At 42.3% G+C, this 25,486-nt stretch overlaps 1 protein-coding gene across 3 annotated transcripts in view; it reads right to left on the bottom strand.

Annotated features, from left to right (window-relative positions):
• Positions 1 to 25,486, bottom strand: part of GALNT18 (polypeptide N-acetylgalactosaminyltransferase 18) — a 444,155-nt gene that overhangs the window by 123,532 nt on the left and 295,137 nt on the right. For all 3 annotated transcript variants that reach the window (XM_054028211.1, XM_054028213.1, XM_054028212.1), the window contains 3 exons: positions 13,908 to 14,093; positions 6,521 to 6,658; positions 722 to 817 (listed from right to left, as the gene is read on the bottom strand). In XM_054028211.1, the coding sequence (XP_053884186.1) occupies positions 722 to 817; positions 6,521 to 6,658; positions 13,908 to 14,093 (420 nt within the window). The remainder of the gene's footprint in view (positions 1 to 721; positions 818 to 6,520; positions 6,659 to 13,907; positions 14,094 to 25,486) is intronic.

Raw genomic sequence — 25,486 nt, forward strand, 5'->3', positions numbered from 1 at the left:
TTTGTTGGAGCAGACGGGAGTGTCTGGCTCAGCAAGACAGGGTGCTGGAGTCCTGAGCTGGCAGGAAAAGCAGGGGTAGAATTAGTCTTGGCACACTGGGTGGCAGCTCCCCCAAGGGGGTTCTGTGATCTAACCCATCACAAAGTAAATGCAAGGGCCTTGATAATTTGAGTCTTTGACCCATTCTGAACAAAATGAGCATGTATTAGGGAATGTAAAAAGGGCCTGGAATCAAGGGCTTTTGTGGGTATTAATTTATTTTTGTACATGTCTGTAATGCAGTTTTAAGTAGGGTGTTATACCTTTCTAATTCCCGGAACAAAGACAGTAAATATAGCAGCCCAAAAGAGAAAATGTTGCTTTAAATACATTATATCTTCTTTAGAGCTTACTGTTGCATTCATATCAGGGACACAGTTAAAAGAGATCAATAACAAAAGCTTATGCCAACAATTCCTGGTAAATGTAGCACTAATTCATGCCTCTTGTTGCTTATAGTCTTCCAAAATGAATAAATAAGCTTCCTTGTCAAAGCACTAATTAATACACAAGTGATTCTCGACATTATGGCACAAGTAATGTTCCAATTTTCTATAAAATCTCTAACAAACAGCCTAAGGAAGTACTGTAGCAGGAAAAAACATTGATAGTTACAATATGGTTCCTCCTACATAGCCTACTAAAAGCAGCAGCCATATATGAGATCATTAGTCATACTAACCTGTGGTGTCATTCCATGGCAGATATACATGATTGGAATATTTTCTGTGTCTGGCCCCTGATCAAGGCACAAATCACTTTTCAGGGAATTCTGCAGCTAGAATAGACACAGAGAAAAAGAAACCAAATATGTGTTAGAATGGACTATATTCAATCATTTCCATTTCTTTGCAAGAAAATCATATTTACCTGAGAGAAGGAAACATTCATAATAAAGACACTTGTCTGTGTGAGGTTAAGAGTGCATTTGAAGAGAAAACAGCTGGATCAAATTCTTCCCTGACTTAAACATAGCAGAACCCTACTAACTTCAACACACGGCATGAGCCAGGGCAGAATTTAGCCCTCTAAGGACCACACTTTCAAAAGGCATTCACAGGTGTCACCAGATTTTTCCAAATAGCTCACCATTTTAGCGCCTACTTAAGGACAGATTTTCAGAAGTGGTCAGCACTCATTGCTTTTCTGAAAATCTATCGATTTCAGAATAGCAGCCGTGTTAGTCTGTATCTGCAAAAAGAACAGGAGTACTTGTGGCACCGTAGAGACTAACAAATTTATTAGAGCATAAGCTTTCGTGGACTACAGCCCACTTCTTCAGATGCATATGCATATTTATTCCACTCTATATGCATCCGAAGAAGTGGGCTGTAGTCCACGAAAGCTTATGCTCTAATAAATTTGTTAGTCTCTAAGGTGCCACAAGTACTCCTGTTCTTTCTGAAAATCTATGGCTACTGAGCCTTTCTGGAAATGCCAGCCTCTGTGTTTTCCATTAGAGTCTAATGCGACAGCCAATCAACACATGGAATTCCCACTGAAGTCACAGATGTTTCTGTGTGCAGAGTGGTTATAGGATCAGGCTGACAGGGAATATGTTACAGATGTCAGTGGACGATATGCCATAAAGAGATATTGACAGCAGGGAATTGGTGACCTCTGAGACAGAAAAAAAAGCAAAATAGTTTGTAATGTCATCAGAACCTGGAAAGGACAATGACAATTTGTGACCTTTCCATGGTGCGGTGCCCTTTACATTTCATGTTTAATAGTACAATTGTACATTTATATGCTGTATTCTCTTGTTGTTTGTAGATTAAATCCTGAACTTCTTACTCAGTTTCTATTATATCAAAGGGAGTTGAGGGCCCTCAAAACTCCCTAAAAGTGCCCAGGACCACCTAGCATCAGTCCCAAATAGACTAAAACATAATGCCAGATTCTGATACCATTACTAATGCTGTACCTTGTCCCACAAGCAGTCCCAATAGCATCAATGGGCCAGGTCCTCAGCTGGTGTAGACTGGCATAGCTCCATTGACTCACAACCCACATTGCTACAAAGAATGAAGGATTTATTGAGCAATTTATCTAAGAGCGCACCACTCAGCTTCTAAAAGAGCTTTCCCTCCCAAGAAAGATGAAAGGCTCTGCAAGGAGTCTCATAAGAAAGTTACATTCTGAAGGACTTCTGATTACCTTGAGCCTCTGGGATTGAGAATGAAACGAGTAAGTAAGAATTTAGGTACCACAGGATTTTATGTATAATTTATATGCATGGGATTCAAAGGAGCCACGCCTTCTAGAAGGAGCACATATCTTATGAAAGGAAACAAAGTCTCAATATCCTGTATAGAAAAACTATTCATCTCAGAACATAGAAAAGCAACGAGGTGAAATATTTATCTATCATTTAGTTTGTTTTATACACATTTCCAGTGGAGTAATTTTATGTACCTGTAGCACTTCATATAAATTACTTAACCACAATTAACCTAATCCTTTGCTGTTGTTTGTTCTGTTGACACATTGGGCCGAATTGGGCATATTGCCCAATGCTAGTGTGATGCAGAGTTGCACCACAACAGGGACAGCTCAGGGGACATTATTAACATTTCAGCAATGGCCTCAACTGAGATCAGAGCCCCATTGTGCTAGTCAGTGCACATGCACATACACATGATGAGACAGTCTGTGCCCTGAAGAGTTTACAGAGATAGAGTAAGTGTGGGAGAAAGGAAGTATTAGCCACATGTTACAGATAGAAAACTGTAGCATAGAGAGATGAATAACTTGCCCAGTGTCACACAGATAATATGTGGCTGAGCTGAGAATTACATTCAGATTTCCTGAGTGCCTTAACCATAAAACCGTCCTTCCTTTCATTATTATTGACATTAATGACATAGTGCTGCCATTTTGTTCCAGTCTCACTACTGTTACTTGCAGCTTCCTCTCTCGATTCAAGATCATCACTATTCTTGTTATGTTTCTTACACTGTTTGAATGACTAAACCTCTGCCATCTTCTCGACTTACTTCACTCTTTCTGTCCTCATTTCTGCTATAGGCCTTCTCTCCTTTTTAGTGCCAGCGTGGATATGAACTAGATGACACAGTTCAATGAGTCTACACACTACTGTTCCAAAGTGCACTGGTGGCCTTTTGAAATCTCTCAGAATCCACTGCTTCTGTGAGCTGTGAGATAGGTACTCAGAGGATATTTCAAATGAGATGTTTAGAACAACACTAGTATGGATGCAGGGCAAAAGCACAAGACTTCATATGGTTAGCGTGCACACCTGACCAATTGCACTTAATCCCCCTGTTCTATCACACTGCTTAGTTTTCAAGTGCACACACAGCCTAATTTACAATCTTACTGTGGAGCCTGGCAACATCTGAGTCTCCAGCTGATCAAATAATGAAAAAAGGTATTGATTCGGATTTCCTTTTGTAATAATGCAGCATTTTTGTTAATTTTTTTCATTACTGACAACAAAATGTCCACCCCCACCACAAAAACAAAGAAAATCAGATATCTTTGATAAGTGCGGAGCAGTGATCCATGCAGGTAAGCACTTCCATATTTAAAATCTGAATTAGCAGCTGATTTGCATTTCCACGGCACTTCTTCCTTCAAAATTACAAGCTTAGCAAACAAGTGGAAAAGAAGAAATGAAGAAAGAACAGACGAGGGAACCAAATACCACTCCCTCTAGGAAGATCAGGTGACAGTGTGTTTTTATTTCCTAATGCAATGTCTCTTGCAAGCCTCTGTAACTCTAGAGATGCTTTGTCATATGGTCCATTATTTTCAGGCATTTTTCAGTTAGTGGAATAAGACTTCCCACCACAGCTCCCAGCTAAATTATGAGGCCATTAATGTACTGACGTGCTGCAGTCAATAGATTATATCATGTCCCTTGTTGTGGCACACTCATAATATGTACCTATTGACCAGAGGTGCCCTGAGGACTTATATATTGGGCTCTTTGGTTCTGCATCACGTAACAGTGTGATGTATGAACACTCACTCTTGCTGTATACCAAGCTTATTTGGTATTGTCAGCATCCTTCTGTAGATGCTGAGACAGGCTCAGGAGAGTCAAAATCTTAAGAGGCCTGTTCTGTGCTTTTCATCTGTGCCTGTCAAATAAATGTTGAATTAGTCCAAGAAGGATGTGTCAAGTAACTCAGTTATTCCACCTGTGTGTTTCCTTTTTCACTCATTTACTATTTATATCTGTGATCAAAAATGCTCCAGGCTTCTATGCCTGGCAGGAGAAATATGCGCCCATTTACTAGGAAGCCTAATCTATCCTTAAAAGAATCTGGGCCAAATTCAGTTCTAGTATAACTGAGCACAATTCCAGTGAAGTCAATCTCCTCACATCGAGGAGATTGAATTTGGCCCTGCCTTTAACAGTTTTCTACAATCCTTATTACTTTTAAAAGAACTTTGCCTTACTACTTTTTGGATGGGTTATTCTCTATTTGACTTCCATGAAAAGCCAGCACTATAATTTCAATTGACCATCCAAATCAGACAAATAATTATAAAATACCTTTCAAGTACAGAGCCATTCCATTTGCTAAAATGTGCTACTGTCTTACAGGATCCTACTAGGGTTGCCAACTTTCTAATTGCACAAAACCGAACAACCTAGCCCCGCCCCTTCACCGAGGCGCCCCCCCACCCTTCATTACATCCCCTCTTCCTCGGTGGCTCGCTCTCCCCCACCCTCACTCACTTTCACTGGGTTGGTGTGTGCGTGTGTGTGTGTGTGTGCAGGTGCAGGAGGGGGTGAGGGCCCTAACTGGGGGCAGAAATGAGGAGTTCAAGATGCAGGAGGGGACTCCTGGCTGGGGCAGGGAGTTGGGGTGCAGGAGGGGGTGAGGGCTCCGGCTGGAAGTGCGGCTGGGAATGAAGGGTTTGGGGTGCAGGAACGGGCTCCAGACTGGGCGGGTGGGGTCAAGGGATTCAGAATGCAGGAGGGGATTTCAGGTTGAGGCAGGGGGTTGGGATGTGGGAGGGCTCTGGGCTCGGGGTGTGGGCTCTGGGATGAGGCTGGGGATGAGGGGTTTGGAGTGCAGGAGTGGGCTCCAGGCTGGGGCTGAGGGATTCGGAGTGTGGGCAGGGGCTGCAGATCGAGGCAGGGGGTTGGGGTGTGGGAGGGAGTGCGGGCTCTGGGGTGAGACTGAGGATGAGGGGTTTGGGGCAGGGACTCTGGGCTGGGGATGTGGGCTTACCTCAGGTAGCTCCCGGTCAGCAGCGCAGATCCGGCTCCTAGGTGTGGGGGGAGGGGACAGGAGGATCTGCATGCTGCGCTCTCCCACAGGCACTGCCCCCCCAGCTCCCACTGGCTGCGGCTCCCAGCCAATGAGAGTGCGGAGCCAGTGCTCAGGGCGGGGGGCAGCATATGGAGCCCTGTGCCGCCCCCTTCCCCCCACTTAGGAGCTGGACCTGCTGGCTGCTTCCAGGGCGCAGCGCGGAGCCAGGACAGGTAGAGACTAGCCTTCCTTAGCCCTGCAGCACCACCACCCGGACTTTTAACGTCCCGGTTAGCAGTGCTGACCAGAGCTGCCAGAGTCCCTTTTTGACCGGGCGTTCCGGTCGAAAACTGGACACCTTGCAACCCTGGATCCTACTAGATCTCCACAGAACCAAACAGTCAAACTGCAGAACTCAGAGAACCCAGTTTTCAAGCAGGGGTGTCTTCCTCCACATCTTGCATTGATGATCTGCACTTACTGGTGAAATATCCTACTTAGGCTTCTGAAGTGGGACCTGAGTGCAGAGATTACTTTCATTCACAAAAGGCAGTGCAGGCTAATGGATGAGGCACTGGACTAGGAGTTGGGATGGGGTTCTGTTTCTGGTTATGTCACTAACCTGCTTTGTGCCCATGGGAAAATCACTTTACCTCTCTGCGCTCATTTCCCCTACTATTTATTGTCTGTTTTCTCCATTTAGGTTGGAGGCAGGTACTGTTTGGGGCAGGTACTGTTTCTTACTATGTTTTAGTATGCCGGCCTAGCATAATCAGGCCCGGATTTCAACTGTGGCATGTAGAGGCTATTGTAACATAAATAGTATGCAATGATGATGATAATCCTTAGGTGCATACATGTCTGTATGAACCTCTAGATACATGATTTTGATATTGTATTAAGGTGCTTATATGTGAAAAACTAAGTGCACTGAGTAAATTCACACAAACTACATGTATTCACCATAGTTTCCAGCCAACAGCTCTGAAGCATCTAATAAATTATACCCCAGAAATCTTTCACTTTAACAAAATCTGTAAAAATAGCAGGCAAAGAAGATAATACACAGGAATATATTTGTATGAAGTATTGTAGCACAACAGTCTTTGTCAACTAACCAGTCAATCCATCTATTTAACTAGTGACTCCCAGTTTGATCTGGCTCTTATCTGGAACCACGCATTGTCTGCATGAATTACTTCCACTATTATTCTTTTTTTAATGATCGAGGTAAACAGGATCCTTACCACCCCATAGGCGATAGTGTCTGAGTACATTCTCATTTCTGGATACACACTGACAAGGTACCACCTAAAGGTCTTGCATTGCAGTTTTTTCCTCAGGGCCTTCCTCTCAGAAATATCACCAATGTCAATTCCAGAATCCTGCGCACATAAAAGGGTCAGAAAAACAGAAAACGTATCAGTGACATAAAAGCAATTCTTCCTAGTATAAAACTGTCTCTCTATTGCCATGCCAACTCTAGTGAGGAACAGTAACACAAGAGTTGATCTCTCCACTGGATCAACAACACTGCTGTAAAGTGATTCTGATGTCAATGGATGTTTCATAAATCCTCTGTTTAAAGAGGATGTGTACCATAGTATTGTAAACACAGTTCATATTCTTAGGGCCTCATTCAGACCCCACTGTGGTCCATGGAAAAAGTCCCATTGACTTATCTGAGTTTTGGATTCAGACTTTAGTGAATGTCACTGTAATTCTCTAGCCCTTTTAGATTTTCAGGCAGTTTTCAGATCCAGAAATGATTGGAATAAGGTAGCAAGTTGCCCAGGAAACAACCTGATTGCTGATATTCAACTGTGGCCTATTTATTAATGTATTCCTTTTTCTGCCTATTTCTGAAATCTGGCTTTGTTGTTCCATTGTGAAGATTAGAATTCCTGCTCACCTTTTTGAAATCTCAGCCAACCTATTTTATACTGCCATTAAAATCTCAGTTGATGTTTTTGTTAAAAGCATTTACAGAATTTCTCCTTCCCCTCCTTTTATTATCTTTTACGGCTAACCCTCGGCTGGTGTGACACAATTTTGTGGAGTCCATGAAACATGAGTTTCATAAAAATCCTGTAAGTGGAGCTCAATAATTTATCCCTTTAAAATCATGCAACAGAGATTTTTAGAGAGGAATCTAAATGCAAATTCATGGCCACTTTCTGACAGGAAGGAAAATGAGACATTTTACTGTAAATTATGTTCTCGCATACAGCTCAATATAACAGAACAAAAACTTATTATAAATAAACTTTAGAGAGAAATCTTACAATCTATTTGGTTAAACAGCAGGCCTTGCCTGAGTCATAAATGCCCAAAGTGTCTTCATTGTCTGCTGACATCAGGATTTTAAAATGATGTTAGGAAATGCTGAATTCTCTTTCATTGGTATATCAAAAGGATAGCTTTATAGGAGCCTGATTTTGTGGTCTGAAGCACAGGCTGCTCTTTGCATCACAGAATGTCTACGTAATTAACACTATCTGGAGCAAGAATATTTTACAATGCAGGCATTTCCTGACTGTCACTAAAGTAAATTTGGCTTCCACACTGGCAAAGTCTATTAAAAATACCTTGCACTAAATTCAGGCCTGATGCAAATAGGTGCGACTCAAACTATGCCTGGCAGAAATCATTCATCTATCCTTACATAAAACTGCCTCTTAATTAACAAATTGATCTTTTTCTCCTGGTCAGGAATATGACTGGCTAGATCAGTGGTTCTCACCTGGTGGGACCCCAGCCCAAGGGCCGCCCTTTAGAACACAGCTGAGCTGGGCCGCAGCTGTGTGCTAATTGGGCTGCATGCGGCCCGTGGGTTGAGAACCGCTGGGCTAGAGTATCAGGTGCCCCTGAGGCTTCAGCTCAAGCACTCAATATCTTACAAGTCAGTCTGAATCTTACCAGCAAAAACCTCCTATAGGTCACTACTACAGAGGGTATTTGGAGCTTGTATTTGAATGCTTTTCTGAATTTCCAAAACTATGGATGCTCCTCTCCACCAATCCATTTCCTCCTTGTCAGATTACAGCTCTCTCTCTTTCTAGGTCACTGGTTCCCTCTTGACATCTGCCTTTGTGCCTACCCACTATCCCTGTGGCCTCGGATGACTCCTTTATCTACCCTGAGCTTTGTGAATTTACAATGTGTAAGTGATGTTCAGCTGCCCTTCTACTGGGTTCCAGTACATCCCCATTCCTTTCTCATGCAACACAGTATGCTGCAGTGCTTATTGCTCCTGAGACTGAAGAGCTCTCTAAGGAGCCAGGTCCCTGTAATGTTGCAACCGGACCCTGACATGCAACTGGAAAGGAAACCAGCTTGCACACAGGTGTGGGTATAGCAGAGGCCAGCTTGTATGTGGTGGAAGCTGAGAATTGAATGTCACTGGAGGCATGGGAAAAAGCTGCAGGCAAGACAGAGATAGAGCAGATTGATAGTTAATAATAATCCCACCTAGCTCTGCTGCAGGGCTTCTCATTAGTAGATCTCAAAGCAGTTTACACAGGAGGTCACTATCCTTAGCCCCATTTTACACATGGAGATAAGGAAGCAGAGGAAGAAGATGGTGATGAAGGAGCAACGTGTTAAACTTGCCTGATAAACACATTGTGAAATATGTTGGACTGAGAACACCTAGAGATTAAGGTCCTGCCACTTAGCTAGTGGCGATGCATGTTTCCTCATGCTTCCCCCCACCAACGTGTGTTAACTTTAACATGAGCAACCATGTGTGACAGATATGACAATATCCTGGACAAACCTTACTGAATTAAGTTAAACCTTATTGAATTATGTTTCAGTATCTTAGGAGTTCATTGCATTACAAAGGGAAATGTTTATATACTATTGAGGGAACTGTACGAAATTCCCTGGGGGAAGGCGACCACAGGAGCAGTCGGGAGTGATTAGGTAAATTCACTCAGGCTGTAAAACTTCCAGAGAGATAACCCTCTTGGAGAGAGGCTCACATATACTGGTTCAAACTGGATTCTCCAGGGACCAACAACATGCAGTCCCCTGCAGCAGGCGGGTGTAGGTCACTTGGCAGGACTATCTGGGTCTCAGAAACTTAATCATTTCCCTGTCAATAAGGGGGTCTCAGGCACTGGTGTTCCTTGGTTCCTCCTACTCTGGCACATAACAGTCTAGTCTCCTATGGGCTGTAAAACTGCAGTCTCATTACAGGTGCTGGGTGGTGTTGGTGGCCTGTGCTATACAGGAGGGCAGACTATGTGATCTAGTGGTTCTTTCTGGCCTTAAATTCTATCACTCTGTGAGACAAAGGGTGGATTTTTAGTTAAACAGCCTGAGTTAAAACTGACTCAAGGCCTTCTTTCTGATCCACCCAACAGGCAGGACCCCTGGTCCTTAGGGAAGGGTTGGAAGGTCTTTGCCCACTGAGGCTCCATAAGACTGGGAAGCCAGTTCTGAGCCGATGGTGAGATGAACTTGTGAAAACAAGAAAAAAACCCTGTGTAGGGTGTGAAGGACTAATCACCAATCACCAGAATATCAATTTATTTACATATAGTTGTTACCATAACAAGTCATAATTTACCATTGGTTACCACAGCCTGATTCTCAGATCTTCTGTATTTCCCCTCTTTACACGAAACCCATGACAACATCCCAAATAACTATTGGTAAATGTTTAGATTTACTGGCTACTACTATAGAACACATAGGTTGAAATGACCTTCACCCACTACTGACTAGTCATTATGTTAAAAAGTAGCCCAGAGGTGACAATCTCATTCTGTTAGCAATTCTATGAACCCACAGATCCCTAATCTCACAAGCTCCTCCTACCTACCCCATTTTTAACATATTTCTGTTTCATTTGCTAGCTCAGAGGATGACTTCTTCGGAGCGATCCCTCCACTTGGCACGTCCGAAGTTTTGTTTCCATTTTAAAATGCTTATTGAGTCTGTTTAGCTGGGTATTTTATGCTACACTCCTCATCATGATATCTGAGTGCCTGAGTAAAGTTTTCAGTGCCTCAAATACAAAGATCCCAAGATAGTAGCCACTTCTTCCTGCCAAATGAGACAAGCTCCCTCCTTTTGGCCTTTGATGCTCTGAAATCTTTGGACACATTTGATTGAGGAGCTCTCTGCAGCTCTGGGAATTATTCCATGAAAAAGTAGGTTCTACTGGGTATTTGCTACTTTGGAACAGCATACTGCATGAAAAGCCTTGGCTGATACAGGTGAACAAAAAGTCCACTATAATGGTTTCAATCCCTCTATTTTGCACCGATGTTTCATTTCTGTCCAAACACATAATTACTGTCGCACTTGTACAAATGTTTAATCAACAATATCTGACCAGCCAATTTGCCTTTTCTTCCACACACCCACTTTGTGCATCTACATTATCTTATTTTGTCCCTTCCTGAAACTAGCTATGGCTGAAAGAGTGTCCATAGTTTATATTTCACCCTTAATGGAATCTTAGGATGAAGCAAGGTGCAATGGAGCTAAAGCCACTCAGTCGGATATAGGATTTTGACATAATCAATCCCATACTTTCCTTGCTCTTCATCCCTTTAGCTCTGTGCCCTATGACACTCCTGGTAATCTGTAGCACGGATGTTCCACATACTGTGTCAAGGTTATTTTTTGAGTTGCTTTAAGAAGCAACTCAAAAAATAGATGTTCTTTCTCTCTTCTCTGACACTTTTTCTGTAGAAACAGCAGATTGCTTAACTCCTGCCCTTTCGATAGAGAGAAAAAACCTCCCACACTAATGATGTTGGTTTCCTTTTCAGACTGATTTGGTATGTGCCGATGGGTGTAAACCTGTACCATATCTTCCTGTTCCGCTCACCAACAATACTGGTAAAAATCAGATGGTGATTTCATTGGGTTCTTTACTCCCACTGGGGTTTTTCCTCACTTAAGTCTATAAGCTAGATTCTCTTGGGCAATGAGCAAAGTTTAGTGTAGCAGATTGGAAGTGGCAGGGAGACGGAGCCAGCTTCTTGATTCTTGAGGCCAGCTCTAACCCCAGTGAAACATCAAGCTGCTGCCAAGTGACTTTAAAGGACTCATTTGGTTTGGGATCCCTAATGGACTCTAACCCAGTGCCAGATTGCCACAATGGAGCCAAACTCCACCATGCTCCCTGCCTGCTCCCAATATGTCCCCTATACCAGGATTGGGATGTTGGAGGAGCAGGGCCCAGCCTGGCACATCTATACAAGAAGATAGTTTCTCACTGTTAGAGGGATTTTCTGTTAGCTCATTGAGGGCCCATATCTCCTCTGACACTTTTGCAGCTAATACCAAATCACTGCCAGGCTCAGGTTTCATGGATTTTTAACCATATGAAAACTAGAACTTCTCCAACCTTGAAGATACCATTTTTATACTACTGTGGCACCTAGAGGCTCCAACTGAGACATGCTAGGTACATTGTAAGAGAGAGTTCCTGCCCCCAAGGGTAGGAGAAAGAAAGGTGTTTTATCCCCTTTTACATATGGGGAACTGAAGCACAGAGAAATTAAATGGCCTGGCCAAGGTTTTACTGAAAATTTGTGGCCAAACTGGGATTTGAACTCTAATCAGCTGAGCCCTGGTCCTGAGTCTTAACCACCAGACCACCCTTCCCCTCATAGTCCTCTTGGTCATTTCCACTCTGTGCAGAGGAGAAACCCTTATAAATAAAAATGCCTGTCACCTCAAGGGGTCTGTTGAGGTGCCTATAGCAGGCTTCACTTTCTCATTCATTGCCACAGTAGCATGTTACACATATGAACCACTGACACCATTGTCATCTAACATTCTACTGGATCCGATCTTCTTTGCCCTTTTGTTTGCCACTGTGGGATTACTCAGCACATGCATTACTAGGGAGCCTTAAGAGAAAGAAGTTGGGAACTTAAGGGATACAATGAAGATGTGGCTGCTGCTTCTATGCCAGTTACTGCCTTTCCCCTCCTCCCACTATCACCCAATTTCCGGAGGAAATTTTGCTTTGGTGTAAAGCATTTTCATTTTATACTAGTTTTAGCTAATGTGATTTTTTTTCTTCTGGTAATGGCATTATATCTTCCCACTCCTTCCCTCCCCAGATCTTCTGCTCATAAGTGCAAGCACATTATCAATAGCAATCAAACCAAACCCCCTTGACCCAGTCAGATATTTAGGACCTCTAACCTTCTGAGTAGTTCCACAAGAGAGACTCCCATTACTGAACTGGGAAAAAAACTGTCTTTTTCTAGCTACAATTACTTCCCCCCCACCCCCACCCCCAGTGTGGTGAAACTAACTTAGGCAAAGTATATCATTTTACTTTTAGCATGAAAAATAGTCACAGGACAAATAATACCAGTTTCACTGCAGCTGCAAAATTGTACAGAAAGAGATGTGAGAGATCTTTTATTAGAAAAAAAAATAAATAAATTGCTTGAGTTCATTTATTTGTTTTGTGTTATATTCTTTAGCAAGAGACAGCTGGAGGGAGCTGCAACTGCAAAGCAAATAGATTCATTTAAAGGAATCAAAACTAAAATGAGAGGCCAAATTCTGCTCTCAGTTATGCTAGGGTAAATCCAGAATAACTTCAATAAATTCTAGGAAGTTATAACCATATTTACACGAGGAGAACTGAGAACAGAATTTGGTTGTAACATGGGGTCAGATTACTCATCTGAGCAAAGATCACTCATGTGAATAAGCATCTGGCCCATGATGTATTTCTACAAATCAGTATCGGAGTGTGTCTATAGTCTGTATTTTCAAGGGGATGAACTAATTGACCTAATAATAAATAATATAATATATACTCAATTTCTAACATTTTTAAACACTTTTCTTTATTGTTTATTTAGTAAACATAAACAGCACAGCATGTAGTGAAGACTTTGACACACACACACACGCATTTAAGTCTATGTAGCATAGCTATAAAATCAAGATTCTGCTTTTAATAATTTTGGCTTCCAGTGCTGCGGCTGCTGCTTGCTTTTTTTTTTGCTTTTTTTAAACAGTAAGTTACTCGTAGTAACATAAGTAGGAATATGATTTCCATATAGAGACCTAGAACCATGAAATGCCACTTGTTCTGTAAGGGGATTTCCAGCCCTACTAGATGAGTAGGAAAAAGAAAGAGACACCCTTCCAGCAAGACTGGTAGAAATTCAATACTCCCATATTGTACGACAGGGCTTCACTCTAACACAGGTAAAAAGTATACCAGTCAATGAGATAGAGACATGAATTTGAAGCTGAAGAGCAGCTCCATGTAAGCTTGAAAGCTTGTCTCTCTCTCCAACAGAAGTTGGATCAATAAAAGATATTACCTCACCCACCTTGTCTCTCTAATAACCTGGGACCAACATGGCTACAACATCACTGCATATAAGCTTCATCTCTGGCATTCCTGCAGGTACTAACTTTGCAGTTAGAGTCTTGCAGGGTCAACAATGAACAAGAAAAAAGCAACACAGCAAGAAAGTCATTTTTAAATAACCTGCAGACAATGGAATTGCTCACAGAGTAAGGTGCTACTCCATATGAATAAGGGTGGCTAAACATAGTCCTAAACTAGAGCTCATATTTTGGGCCCAGAGCTAAGGCTATCCAAGCATGCCGGTGATCTTTGCAACCTACCTCTTGGGGTATATTCCATGCCATGTAAACATGGCTTTTAAATTCATCCATCCAGACTTCGGCCACTCTTAGCGCATTCCTTCGGACATGAGCAGTGAGGTCTTCTGTGTACGGCTTATGGGCTCTCTCAATATGGGCAATCCTGGAGCAAGGCAGCACCTCAACACTACCTCCACATTGCCATACCTAGAAAAAAATATACAGTACTAGTTGAAGTCAGTAAACTGAGACCACTATACAGTAATGCAGTGTCTTATCGCTTTCAACAGATACACTGAAACTCTTTTGGTTTTAGACATAATACTGATGTTAAGGAGAAACACAACCAACATATATTGGGCTGTCCAAAAATTATCTTAGAACAAAGCTGATACTCCTTTGACAATTTTTATAGTATCATCTAAGCAGTTACTTCCAGAGACATCCTTCCTTAGCCAATGTGTCCAGCCTCGTAGTAGTAAAAAACCAAAAAAAAAAACCCCAAACCCTACTTATTTAGCATTTATCAGTAGCTCACAAAGCACTTCGCAATCTTTATAAATGGGAACTGATGCAAAGAAGGGATAAGTGACTTGCCCAAGGTCACAGAGCAAGTCCATGGTGGAGCAGGAAATTACACCCAGGTCTCCTACACCCTAGGCCAGTGTGCTGACCACTGATCCCAGCAGTATCTGGGTGCACTGTACAAGATATATATATAACTGCAAACTTTTCCCTCAGAGAGATCACATGTACCCCTTCATACGCACACCTCACTGCTCAGAACTAGATAACCTTAGCAGTGGGAAAAGCAAGCCACTGAATTGCATGTCAGAAGATCCCAGAAAATCCAGATTCCAAGAGGCATGGAAAATAGATGCATTTTATATCTTGCTTTAAACACAGCCCAGATAAGAGTAAAATGTATTTCTTTTGAGAGTGAATTCAAAAACCAGGGTTCACTACTGAGAATGACCTATCCACAAGTTTCATACCTTGCAAATGATAGCCAATCCATTTATCACATTAGCTTGATGTTTCTATTAAAGTGTGTGTTGGTATTGAGTATCATAACAGTGATGGGCTAATACTTAGAAAGTGGTATTGCTGGTTGTGAGTGTTATCTTGGCTTATGATTTCCTTGCTTTTAAGTGTTTAGTGTATCTGAGGAAATCCACTTGAACCTTAGCTCTTTGTTTGTTTTGCAGGGGGACGATATAGCTACACCTTATTATAACGTAATAGAATCAAGGCATCAAATTCAATACAAGAGACATAATGGCGTAGTGAATGCTCTTCAGGCAGAAACCCAAATGTGCTGGAACTAGCCCCATTTGAGTCTGCTGAACTGAACCCAAATGTTTGTGAGATCTATTTGGCAGAAACAGAGTTTCATTGGGATGTGCCAGTGCTTGCGTTATGACATGGACACCATCAAGTTGTACCACCACTATTGGAAATCCCGGGCCTTTGGTACCCCCTCCCTATAGGGCAAGAAGAGAGGAAGGATGGCTCCTTCCCAATGAGGCTAGCCCAGAAGAGTTCACACTCTGGTCTCCCTTGAGTCCTGTCCCTAGTGAGTAGGGAAGGTGGGTTGGCAGAACATCAGGTTCTGGAACTGAAAATTGAACCTCTCCAAGTCTGTCCAACCTATATGCATATATTCTACCAGGAAGACACTTAGTTCAGCCATTCATTTTATATATTTAGGCAACTGGATTGAATACAGCATTTAGGCACTTGGCAGCTTCTGAGACTGAAGGAATGTGGCATGGATTCAGAATGTTTACAAAGCCTTTTCTGGACTGGCGCCTAATTACGTTCAGCATATGCTGGGACGAGAGATACAACTTCGTTGTTTCAGCTCACTGGATGATGAGCCACCCCATGATCCCATGGTACAATCAAATGAGAAAGCAGCTTAAAAGACTTTTGCACATCTTTGCCTCAAGGACTTGGAATCCTGTAAGAGGGAATAAATATAACCAATCCCAGTGAAAAACTGTGAAGATCACCATGAATATTTAACAGGAACCAGGTAATTGTTCTGGCATGAGAATAAATAAATAAGAGGACAAAAATGTTATTTTCAGGTTATGTATTTCTAAACATAATATAAAGTAGGCAATGCAGCTTTAAAAGCTACCAAGAAATATTAGTTTCTGAAAAATACAATTCTAAATAGCTCAACTGCCTTTTCTAAGAAAGATTCTTGACGTCTGATTTGTGTCCATTTAGTCTTTTGTGTGGAGACTGTCCGGTTTGGCCAATGGTCCTCACTTACAGACAGCCCCCCAACCTGAAGCAAATACTCACTAGCAACCACACAACAAAAACACAAATCCAGGAACCTATTCTTGCAACAAAGCCCGTTGCCAACTCTGTCCGCATATCTATTCAGGGGACACTATCATAGGACCTAATCACATCAGCCACACCATCAGAGGCTCATTCACCTGCACATCTACCAATGCGATATATGCCATCATGTGCCAGCAATGCCCCTCTGCCATGTACATTGGCCAAACCGGACAGTCTCTACGCAAAAGAATAAATGGACACAAATCAGACATCAAGAATTATAACATTCAAAAACCAGTCGGAGAACACTTCAACCTCCCTGATCACTCAATTACAGACCTAAAAGTTGCAATTTCTTCAAAAACTTAAAACAGACTCCAAAGAGAAACTGCAGAACTGGAATTAATGTGCAAACTGGACACCATTAAATTAGGCTTGAATAAAGACTGGGAGTTTATGGGTCATTACACAAAGTAAAAACTATTTCCCCCTGCTAATTTTTCCCCTACTGTTACTCACACCTTCTTGTCAACTGTTTGAAATGGGCCATCCTGATTATCACTACAAAAGTTTTTTTTCTCCTGCTGATGATAGCCCACCTTAATTGATTAGTCTTGTTAGAGTTGGAATGGCAACACCCATTTTTTCATGTTCTCTGTGTATATATATCTTCCTACTGTATTTTCCACTGCATGTATCCGATGAAGTGGGTTTTAGCCCATGAAAGCTTATGCCCAAATAAATTTGTTAGTCTCTAAAGTGCCACAAGTACTCCTGTACTTTTTTCCAAATTTTGGGGAAACTCAAAGTCAGACCGAAACTCCAGCTCTGTAATAGGCTGGAAAAAAAAAAACTTCATTTCTATAGTAGGCTGAACTTCAGGGGAGTTTGAACCTGGATCAGAAATTTTAGGCTCGGTCTCCTCTCTCTCTCTCTCTCTCACACACACACACACACACACACACACAAATATTATAATATGATTTGTAAACAACAATTACCCAGTCTCCCAGTAAACTCCAATTAATCAAACCTATAAGTCCTCCCTTTCTTTCTTACACACCGTCAGTCTTTGTTCTATTTGTGAAGACTAATTAATTATACTGCTGCAAGAAGCATGAATTCACTTAAAATCTTAATGTTAAGTAGGAGCTGTCAATACAGATGCTGACAAAATGGGATAGTTGTGCAAAGCAGATTCTAAACCAAACCTAATTATTTATAACGAAAAAAGTCTCCTGGAATCCATGAAAATGTGATTAGCATATAACAAAAATAGGTTCAGATGTGGCTGACAATGTGCCTTTATAGCATCTATGTATCAAGGTGAAACTATGCCACCCAGTTACTAATTCTTGTACTAAAGAAGTGAGAAACAAACATGATTTGAATATCTAGGGCTCATACATCAAGTAGCACAAACTCCCCCATTCAGCTGGTTAGCTCTTCTGGCTGGTATAGGGGCCAGGTCGTGGTCCAACCACTTTCTTACTCTCCATTAGAATGGCCTGTGCCCCAGGGGTGCTAGCTGGGAGCAATGAGGGCACTCAGAAGAGCTCACTGGGTTTTAGTGAACGGACACTATTGCAGGAATTATCAAGGTGTAAATAGAGTCCTTGTGCCCTAACCCTTCCATTGCACACCCATGGAGGGGCCTGTCACCAAAACAAAAATGCAAGGGGGCCGCCAAGACTGTGATTTTCAAAGGAGCCTATGGGAGTTAGGCACTCAATTCCCATGGAATTTCAATGGAATGTCCATGTCTAACTCCCTTAAACTTCTTTGAAAATTCAAGCCCAAAAGAATAAGCATTTTGACTGGGATTAGAGTTTTGCTGGCTAGTAAATTCTAAACAGGCCACAATTACACGTATAAAACTGTCTGAGCTGCTCTGCAACAGATGGTGCAATATTTGGCTTTTCCTGATTTATTACAGCTGAAATAGGGAACTTACAAGTTGGCCCAATACTGCCACCCAGAATTTCTTTGCCCTTTGTTATGTTGGCTTCCCACATTATCTATTTTACTTGTGGCCTCCAGAATTTGTTCTAAAACAACCTGGTTATAGAAGTGCAGATCTGTGGCACAAAGCCAACAGACCCATAGGAGAGACTGGCTGCACTAACACCTCTGAATTTAGCAGCTTTTGGTCAGAAGAAAGGTAACTTTCTTCTCACAGACCTACCTCACAGGGAAGTTGGGAGGCTATTTGCAAGGGCCAATTCCTAATCCCACTGAAATCCATGGCAAAACCAACAGTGAGCTCAAGGAGTCCAGGATTTGGTCCTAAATATTTATAATGTCTTCTGAGATCCCTGAATGAAAACTGTAAAGGGAACAATCCTACGTCTCCTTGCAATACATGGTAGAACTCCCACAGAAATGCAAAGTCTTATTATTTGTTATACTCTACTTATACTGCATCTGTACCTCAGCTCAAAGAGACTCCAAGAAGGGAACAATGTAATTATGCATACGATTATACAAGTATCTACAGTTATAAATAGAAGCACGTAACTTTCTGCCACATTCTGTGTAACCCCCTGAAATTACATGTCATTATACAAGCACAATGTGTGTCTGTCACCCGCCAGTGGCTGGTCTGAATAAGAAAATAAGAGATTACTCCAACTACCAGCTAGGGCAGGGGTCAGCAACGTTTGGCACGCGGCTCGCCAGGGTAAGCACCCTGGCAGGCCGGGCCAGTATATTTACCTGCTGACGCGGCAGGTTCGGCCAATCGCGACCCCCACTGGCCGCGGCTCGCCGTCTCGGGCCAATGGGGGCAGCGGGAAGCTGCGGCCAGCATATCCCTCGCCCGCGCTGCTTCCTGCTGCCCCCATTGGCCTGGGACGGCGAACCGCAGCCAGTGGGGGCCACGATCGGCCGAACCTGCCGCATCAGCAGGTAAATAAACGGGCCCGGCCCGCTAGGGTGCTTACCCTGGCGAGCCGTGTGCCAAACGTTGCTGACCCCTGAGCTAGGGGATTTACTTCTTTAGCTCAAGTAGAGGCTTGTGCTTTGGAGTTGCAGGTCCATGGTTCAATCCCTGCTAAAAACATAGGCTGGTGGGTCATTAGATACACAATAAGGAAAGGGAGAGAGAAAGAACAAACAATTGTTTACTTAAACAGGCTTTGCCATCAAATCAAGGGTCTATTTCTGGTTGGTGATGAGCACAGGAAGGAGGCAGTTCTTGTGGTTAAGGAATAGAATTGGGAGATCTGGGTTCTATTCATGGGTCTGCCACAAGAAAACTGACCTTGGAGCCATATTTGCCAGACTTATTCATCTTGAGTGGTACCTTAGTTTGTGAGTAGTAGATCTATAAAGGGCTAAAGTCAATGGCATTATTTCAGATAAACACCAAAGTAATTGAGAACAGGATTTGTTCCTAAGAGTGGTCAGGACCTCAGGGCTAACTATTATTCAAATATGGACTATGAACAACAGAGGAGATTAAAGAAAAAAAATCATCAACAAGTCAAAACATGAAGATTGCACCGATTTGTGCTCACAGCCATATTGGTAACTCTCCTGATTTGACCAGCATATCTGACTGCTTGGGCCTATGGGCCAGATCCTCCAATCTGTATGAAAGGTGATCAGTGCAAAAAACTGACTGGGGTAGGGAGAGCAAAAGTGGCTTAAAGATCTAAGATGTCCTGGACTACTCAGAACTGCTCTCTCTTACACTGGATACCTGTGGTCCCAAAGGCTGTGTTGACGTAGTCAGTACTGAGGTATATGGCTTGTTCAGCCATCCACCCTTTTTCCAGGACATACCCCTTTTATTGGCTCCTATAACCTCTATGGGTAGCCCTATAAAAGGGGAAATTCTCAAGTAGCCGTCAAACCAGCTTTAGGGCTACATTGCACCACAAGAATGGCTGGGAAAGCAGCCAGAACAGGGCCACAGATGAGGTCCTATATGTTTACATGGCAAGGACAGGTGACCAGCAATGTTCATTTAAAAGCCTTCTTATATAAGTGGAAGGGAAGATACTCCAACAACTATGGTTTAAAGGAAGCAGAACACCATTTACTGTTGGTGATGCAGACTCTTTATATATGGTGGCAAGAGCTAGAAATTGCTAGTTTTCTGGGGGATCACTCACAGCAGGACACTATGTATAATGTGATAAAGGACCGTATGCAATTTCTACATGTATGTACACACTTTTGAAGCTACCAGGTCTACAGAAGAATACAGACTGCTATTGCAATCAAGTGATAAACAACAATGCCTAATACTGTAGAACCTCAGAGTTACAAACACCAGAGTTACGAACTGACCAGTACCCTGCAAACCTCATTTGGAATTGGAAGTATGCAAACAGGCAGCAACGGAGACCCCCGCCCCCCCCCCCCAAAAAAAAGCCAATATTGGACAGTACTGTTAAATATAAACTACTAAAAAAAATAAAGTTTTAATAAAATTAGACAAGATAAGGAAACTGTTTCTGTGTTTGTTTCATTTAAATTAAGATGGTTAAAAGCAGGATTTTTCTTCTGCATAGTAAAGTTTCAAAGCTGTATTAAGTCACTGTTCAGCTGTAACCCTGTGAAAGAACCATAAAACCATAATGTTTTGTTCAGTTACGAACAACCTCCATTACCAAGGTGTTCGTAACTCTGAGGTTCCACTGTACTCTGTTTTGCAAAGAGACCTGTTGCAAAGCTATCTCATTGGGGCTTTGCCTGTAGGGGACTCCTGAAGGTTTTCATCTGGACAGGACGGATCAGCCCCTAGGAGTATTTTCATGTCTTCAGCAGGATGGAAGGGGATATCTTTTAAAGGCTTTTGTTGAAGGCCCTGTTATTGCTGGGTGTTTCCCCTCTGCTGTTTGCTTTAGAAGAGTTATTTAAGGATTCCAATACTGCAGATTCACTGCACAAAAATGTTTTGTTAAAAATCTAACATAGGGGTTATCCTTTAAAAATAACCCAAACCCGCCTTCAGTACAAAGTCTTCTGAATTTTCCTTTGCAAGGAGAACCTTTGAAACAAATCCTTGCTCTTGGCATGGCTCCCTGAGGAAGTTCAAGCAATCAGGATAACCTCAAGAAGTACTTAGAGGATTCCCTCTTTTGAAAGGTTTCCTCACAGCTATGGTGAGGTGGCAGAATGCTCTATCTTAGAAGAATTTCAAAGTGATGTCAGGCATACTAATAGTGTCCGGGAGATTTTGAATGCCTGTGAAGCAGAAAGCATTTTCTTCAGAGGGCTAAGATCAGCTGAGGTTGTAACCTAACCTAAGAAAAATACATGGTCCTAGTGGAAGATGCGGTAGGAATATCAACTGAAGGAAACTGGTCTATGAAAAAAGAAAGGGTTCAATCTTGTTTACAAAATCTGCAGTTTATTATCAGTAAAGAAACTAATAGCCATGTGGGGACAGAGACACACTCCACATCACAGCATTTTTTAAAAATATTATTACTAATAGTACATTTACAAGGCACCCATCCTTGTGGCCCTACATGTGTGCACACTCGTGTGAAGACAAGCTAGAATGGTACCACGCAATATCTTCTCACACAGGAAATATGTATTTTTCAACCTGCCACTACCACCAACTAAGCGAGGCTGAAAGGAAGAGAGATGAAATTTAATAGTGAAAAGTGCAAGGTCATGCATTTTGGGATTAATATCAAGAATTTTTGTTATAAGCTATGGACGCATCAGTTGGAAGTAACAGGAGGAGAAGGACCTCGGAATATTGGTTGATCACAGGATGACTATGAGCCGCCAATGTGATATGGCCAAGAAAAAATGCTAATGCGGTCTTGGGATGCACCAGGCAAGGTATTTCCAGTAGAGATAAGGAGGTGTTAGTACCATTATACAAGGCACGGGTGAGACCTCATCTGGAATAGTGTGTGCAGTTCTGGTCTCCCATGTTTAAGAAAGATGAATTCAAACTGGAACAGGTACAGAGAAGGGCTACTAGGATGATCCGAGGAATGGAAAACCTGTCTTATGAAAGGAGACTCAGAGCTTGGCTTGTTTAGCCTAACCAAAAGAAGGCTGAGGGGAGATATGATTGCTCTCTATAAATATATCAGAGGGATAAATACCAGGGAGGGAGAAGAATTATTTAAGCTCAGTACCAATGTGGACACAAGAAAAAATGGATATAAACTGGCCATCAGGAAGTTTAGACTTTAAATTAGACAAAGGTTTCTAACCATCAGAGGAGTGAAGTTCTGGAACAGCCTTCCAAGGGGAGCAGTGGAGGCAAAAGACATATCTGGCTTTAAGACTTAGCTTGATAAGTTTATGGAGGGGATGGTATGATGGGATAGCCAAATTTTGGCAATTAATTGGTCTTTGACTATTAACGGTAAATATGCCTAATGGCCTGTGATGGGATGCTAAATGGGGTGGGATCTGAGTTACTTAGGAGAATTCTTTCCTGGGTGTCTGGCTGGTGAGTCTTGCCCACATGCTCAGGGTTTAGCTGATCGCCATATTTAGGGTCGGGAAGGAATTTTCCTCCAGGGCAGATTGGCAGAGGCCCTTGGGATTTTTCGCCTTCCTCTACAGCGTGGGGCACGGGTCACTTGCTGGTGGATTCTCTGCACCTTGAAGTATTTAAACCATGATTTGAGGACTTCAATAGCTCAGACATAGGTTAGGGGTTTGATACAGGAATGAGATTCTGTGGCCTGCGTTGTGCAGGAGGTCAGATTAGACAATCATAATGGTCCCTTCTGACCTTAAAGTCTATGATTCTATGATTCAATCCCAGTCACAACACTGCATTGGTGAAAAAGATTCCAAAGTCTGCAGTAGGCATCTTCTCAAGTATCATCTCAGAAAGATGGTCCTACATGTCACTCTACTGTATTCAGATATACATGCAAGTTAGAGAGGTGAGATCCAGCTACTGAAAACAACCTATCCCCAGCCTCCATATACCATCCCAGCTTAGCACATGTGTTTGCTCACACTCTGCACTAGCTGAAGCTGCAGACTAGTCTTACAGGATAGCCCTATAGAGTGGGAGGCAGTAAGAGACAAAGGCATGAACTTCCATGGAAATAATATTTGCATCCAAAAGAAATGGGCACTAATCTGTAAGTCTGGTGCGGACGAAAGGAGGCACTTTGGTCCATTGCTACTGTCTGGGAATCCAAGAGCAGAAATGAATCTACTAAGCCCCCAAGTTTGAAAACCTCCTAGACAATAGACAGGCAGAAGCCATCGGTTGAAGGAGCAATCAAAGGCTTTACCTGTTCTTAAAGATGCTTTCACCTGCCTCCCAGCAACAACTCTGGATTAAACTTAAACACACTGGCTTTCATAGAGGTCACAGACTCAAACAGATATTGGGGAAGTCAGGAAAAGTTTCTGACTTGATCAGGTGAACAGGAGACTCACAGATGATTATCAGCCAAAAACATGCCTCCTAGTCTCCCCCCCCCAGGAGCTTCACACTGAACAAAAAGATCAACCAGATTGGACCCTGTGGGACCCCAAGCCTTAGTCATTCCCAAACACTACACACTCTGCAAGGAATGAAGAGTGCCATTTTAAAACTCACTTCTTCCTCAAGGCCCACAAACACAAATTCCTGCCAGTAAATATGGTACTGCTAAGTACTAGGCCAGGTTTGGCCTCTGCCCTTATGACTTATGCAGTGCTGAGTACACTGTCGGCACTTAACGAAGAACAGATGAGAATATTAAAACAGTTCCATCCACCCTACCAGGGCCAGAGTTAATTCAGCAACATCTGTCATCAAAGGCACAAAAGACTACTAGTAGGGTCCTGAGCCCGTAGTCCATCCAGCTTTAGGTCCTCATGCTCAAACAGATGCCTCGGCAAATTTCCTTTGCCAACAGGGTGTGGAACTCCAGGGAAGAAAGCAGGTGTCATGGCTGCTGGATGATCAGATCTGTGTAAAAATACACATCACACCCCGCTAACTCCTTAGGAAGAGTCAGGAATGGCTCTCCATGGCTCCACATGTGGAGAGTTTGAGAAGTTCAGCATCCATGTGTCTGGGGAAGTAAGGATCAGAGCCCCACAGTTGTACCACACAGTTCCCCATGTGGCTTTTTGTAGTCCAAAACCTGAATTTGATCCCCACAACGTACACTTTTTACTGAATTAATAAATTAACATTTTCAATTAAACAAAAACACAGCCGAACGGAGTGATTTAATCATGAAACTTTCTGGAGGCTTTACCTCCAATTTGCATTTAAGATTACAATATATACTATTGTCTGAGATTTGTCTCTTGGTTCTAGGGCCTAGAAAGAGCTTTACTCACTAATGATTTCACACCAGTGTGTGTAAACCATTAAAATGTCTAGATATAGGGCTTTCTTCAACAGTGATACAAGAAGGAGTAAAACTTAGAAAACTCGCTGGGGAGAGAGAAAAATTGCAGAACCAGAAATCGGAGGCAACCTCCACTCCATCAAGGTGATATGGTAGACCAAAATTGGATAGTCCTGGCCATGGAAGGGGCATGACCATGACTGTTTATGCACTGATACAAGGGATCCTCTCAGAATGATCCAGGGGTAGCCTAACCATAATATATAGCTGCTCTGAACCCCTTCCCTAATCAAAAATGCTGCGAGGACTGAGGTAGTAACAACAGATGGAATCTCTCTTTTGACCAGTCTGGCACAGGGAGGGATAATGGATAAACCCTCAAGTTGGCTTTGGTGAATCTGGTCCCTATTCTGTTAGATGCAGATGTCATAAGCACAGCTAAGGGGAAGGGATTAAAAACAGCACTTTTTAAACATAAAAAAATGGAATTTCCATTTCGAGAGTCAGAAAACCTTCCTCAGAATAAAAAGGTCCGTATTTCTACTAATTTTAAGTATTTGTAAATCTCTGTCCTTGGATAAATTCCATTCAAGTGCATTTAAATGTGTTTGAATTCACAAACATTCAATCAAATCAGCTACTGCATTGAAGTTCATCCCTTTTAGAATATTTAATTTATACTTTGACATATGAAGATGCACCACTTGTTCATTAAAAGTGTTTCTTTTTTCATCTCTTTAATCACTGAGTGTTCCTTTCATGTTGCTGTAGCTTAATCTAATCAAAAACAAATTCTGCATGACACTAAGCAGTTCATTAGCATGTACCATAGTCGCTGAATTCATACTCGTCATAGAGTCTCTTAGAAAACCAAAATAGCCTTGTTTGCAACAAATATTATATTTGGACTCCAGACAAGGCTCTTTAATAATTAAATAGTTTGTTAGGACCTTTCAAAAAGCTAAAGTATTTTCGAGTCTCTGAAGTCTGCAGAAGAGAAAGCGT

Source organism: Malaclemys terrapin, chromosome 4 (genome assembly GCF_027887155.1).
Source record: "Malaclemys terrapin pileata isolate rMalTer1 chromosome 4, rMalTer1.hap1, whole genome shotgun sequence".
Taxonomy (NCBI): Eukaryota; Metazoa; Chordata; order Testudines; family Emydidae; genus Malaclemys; species Malaclemys terrapin.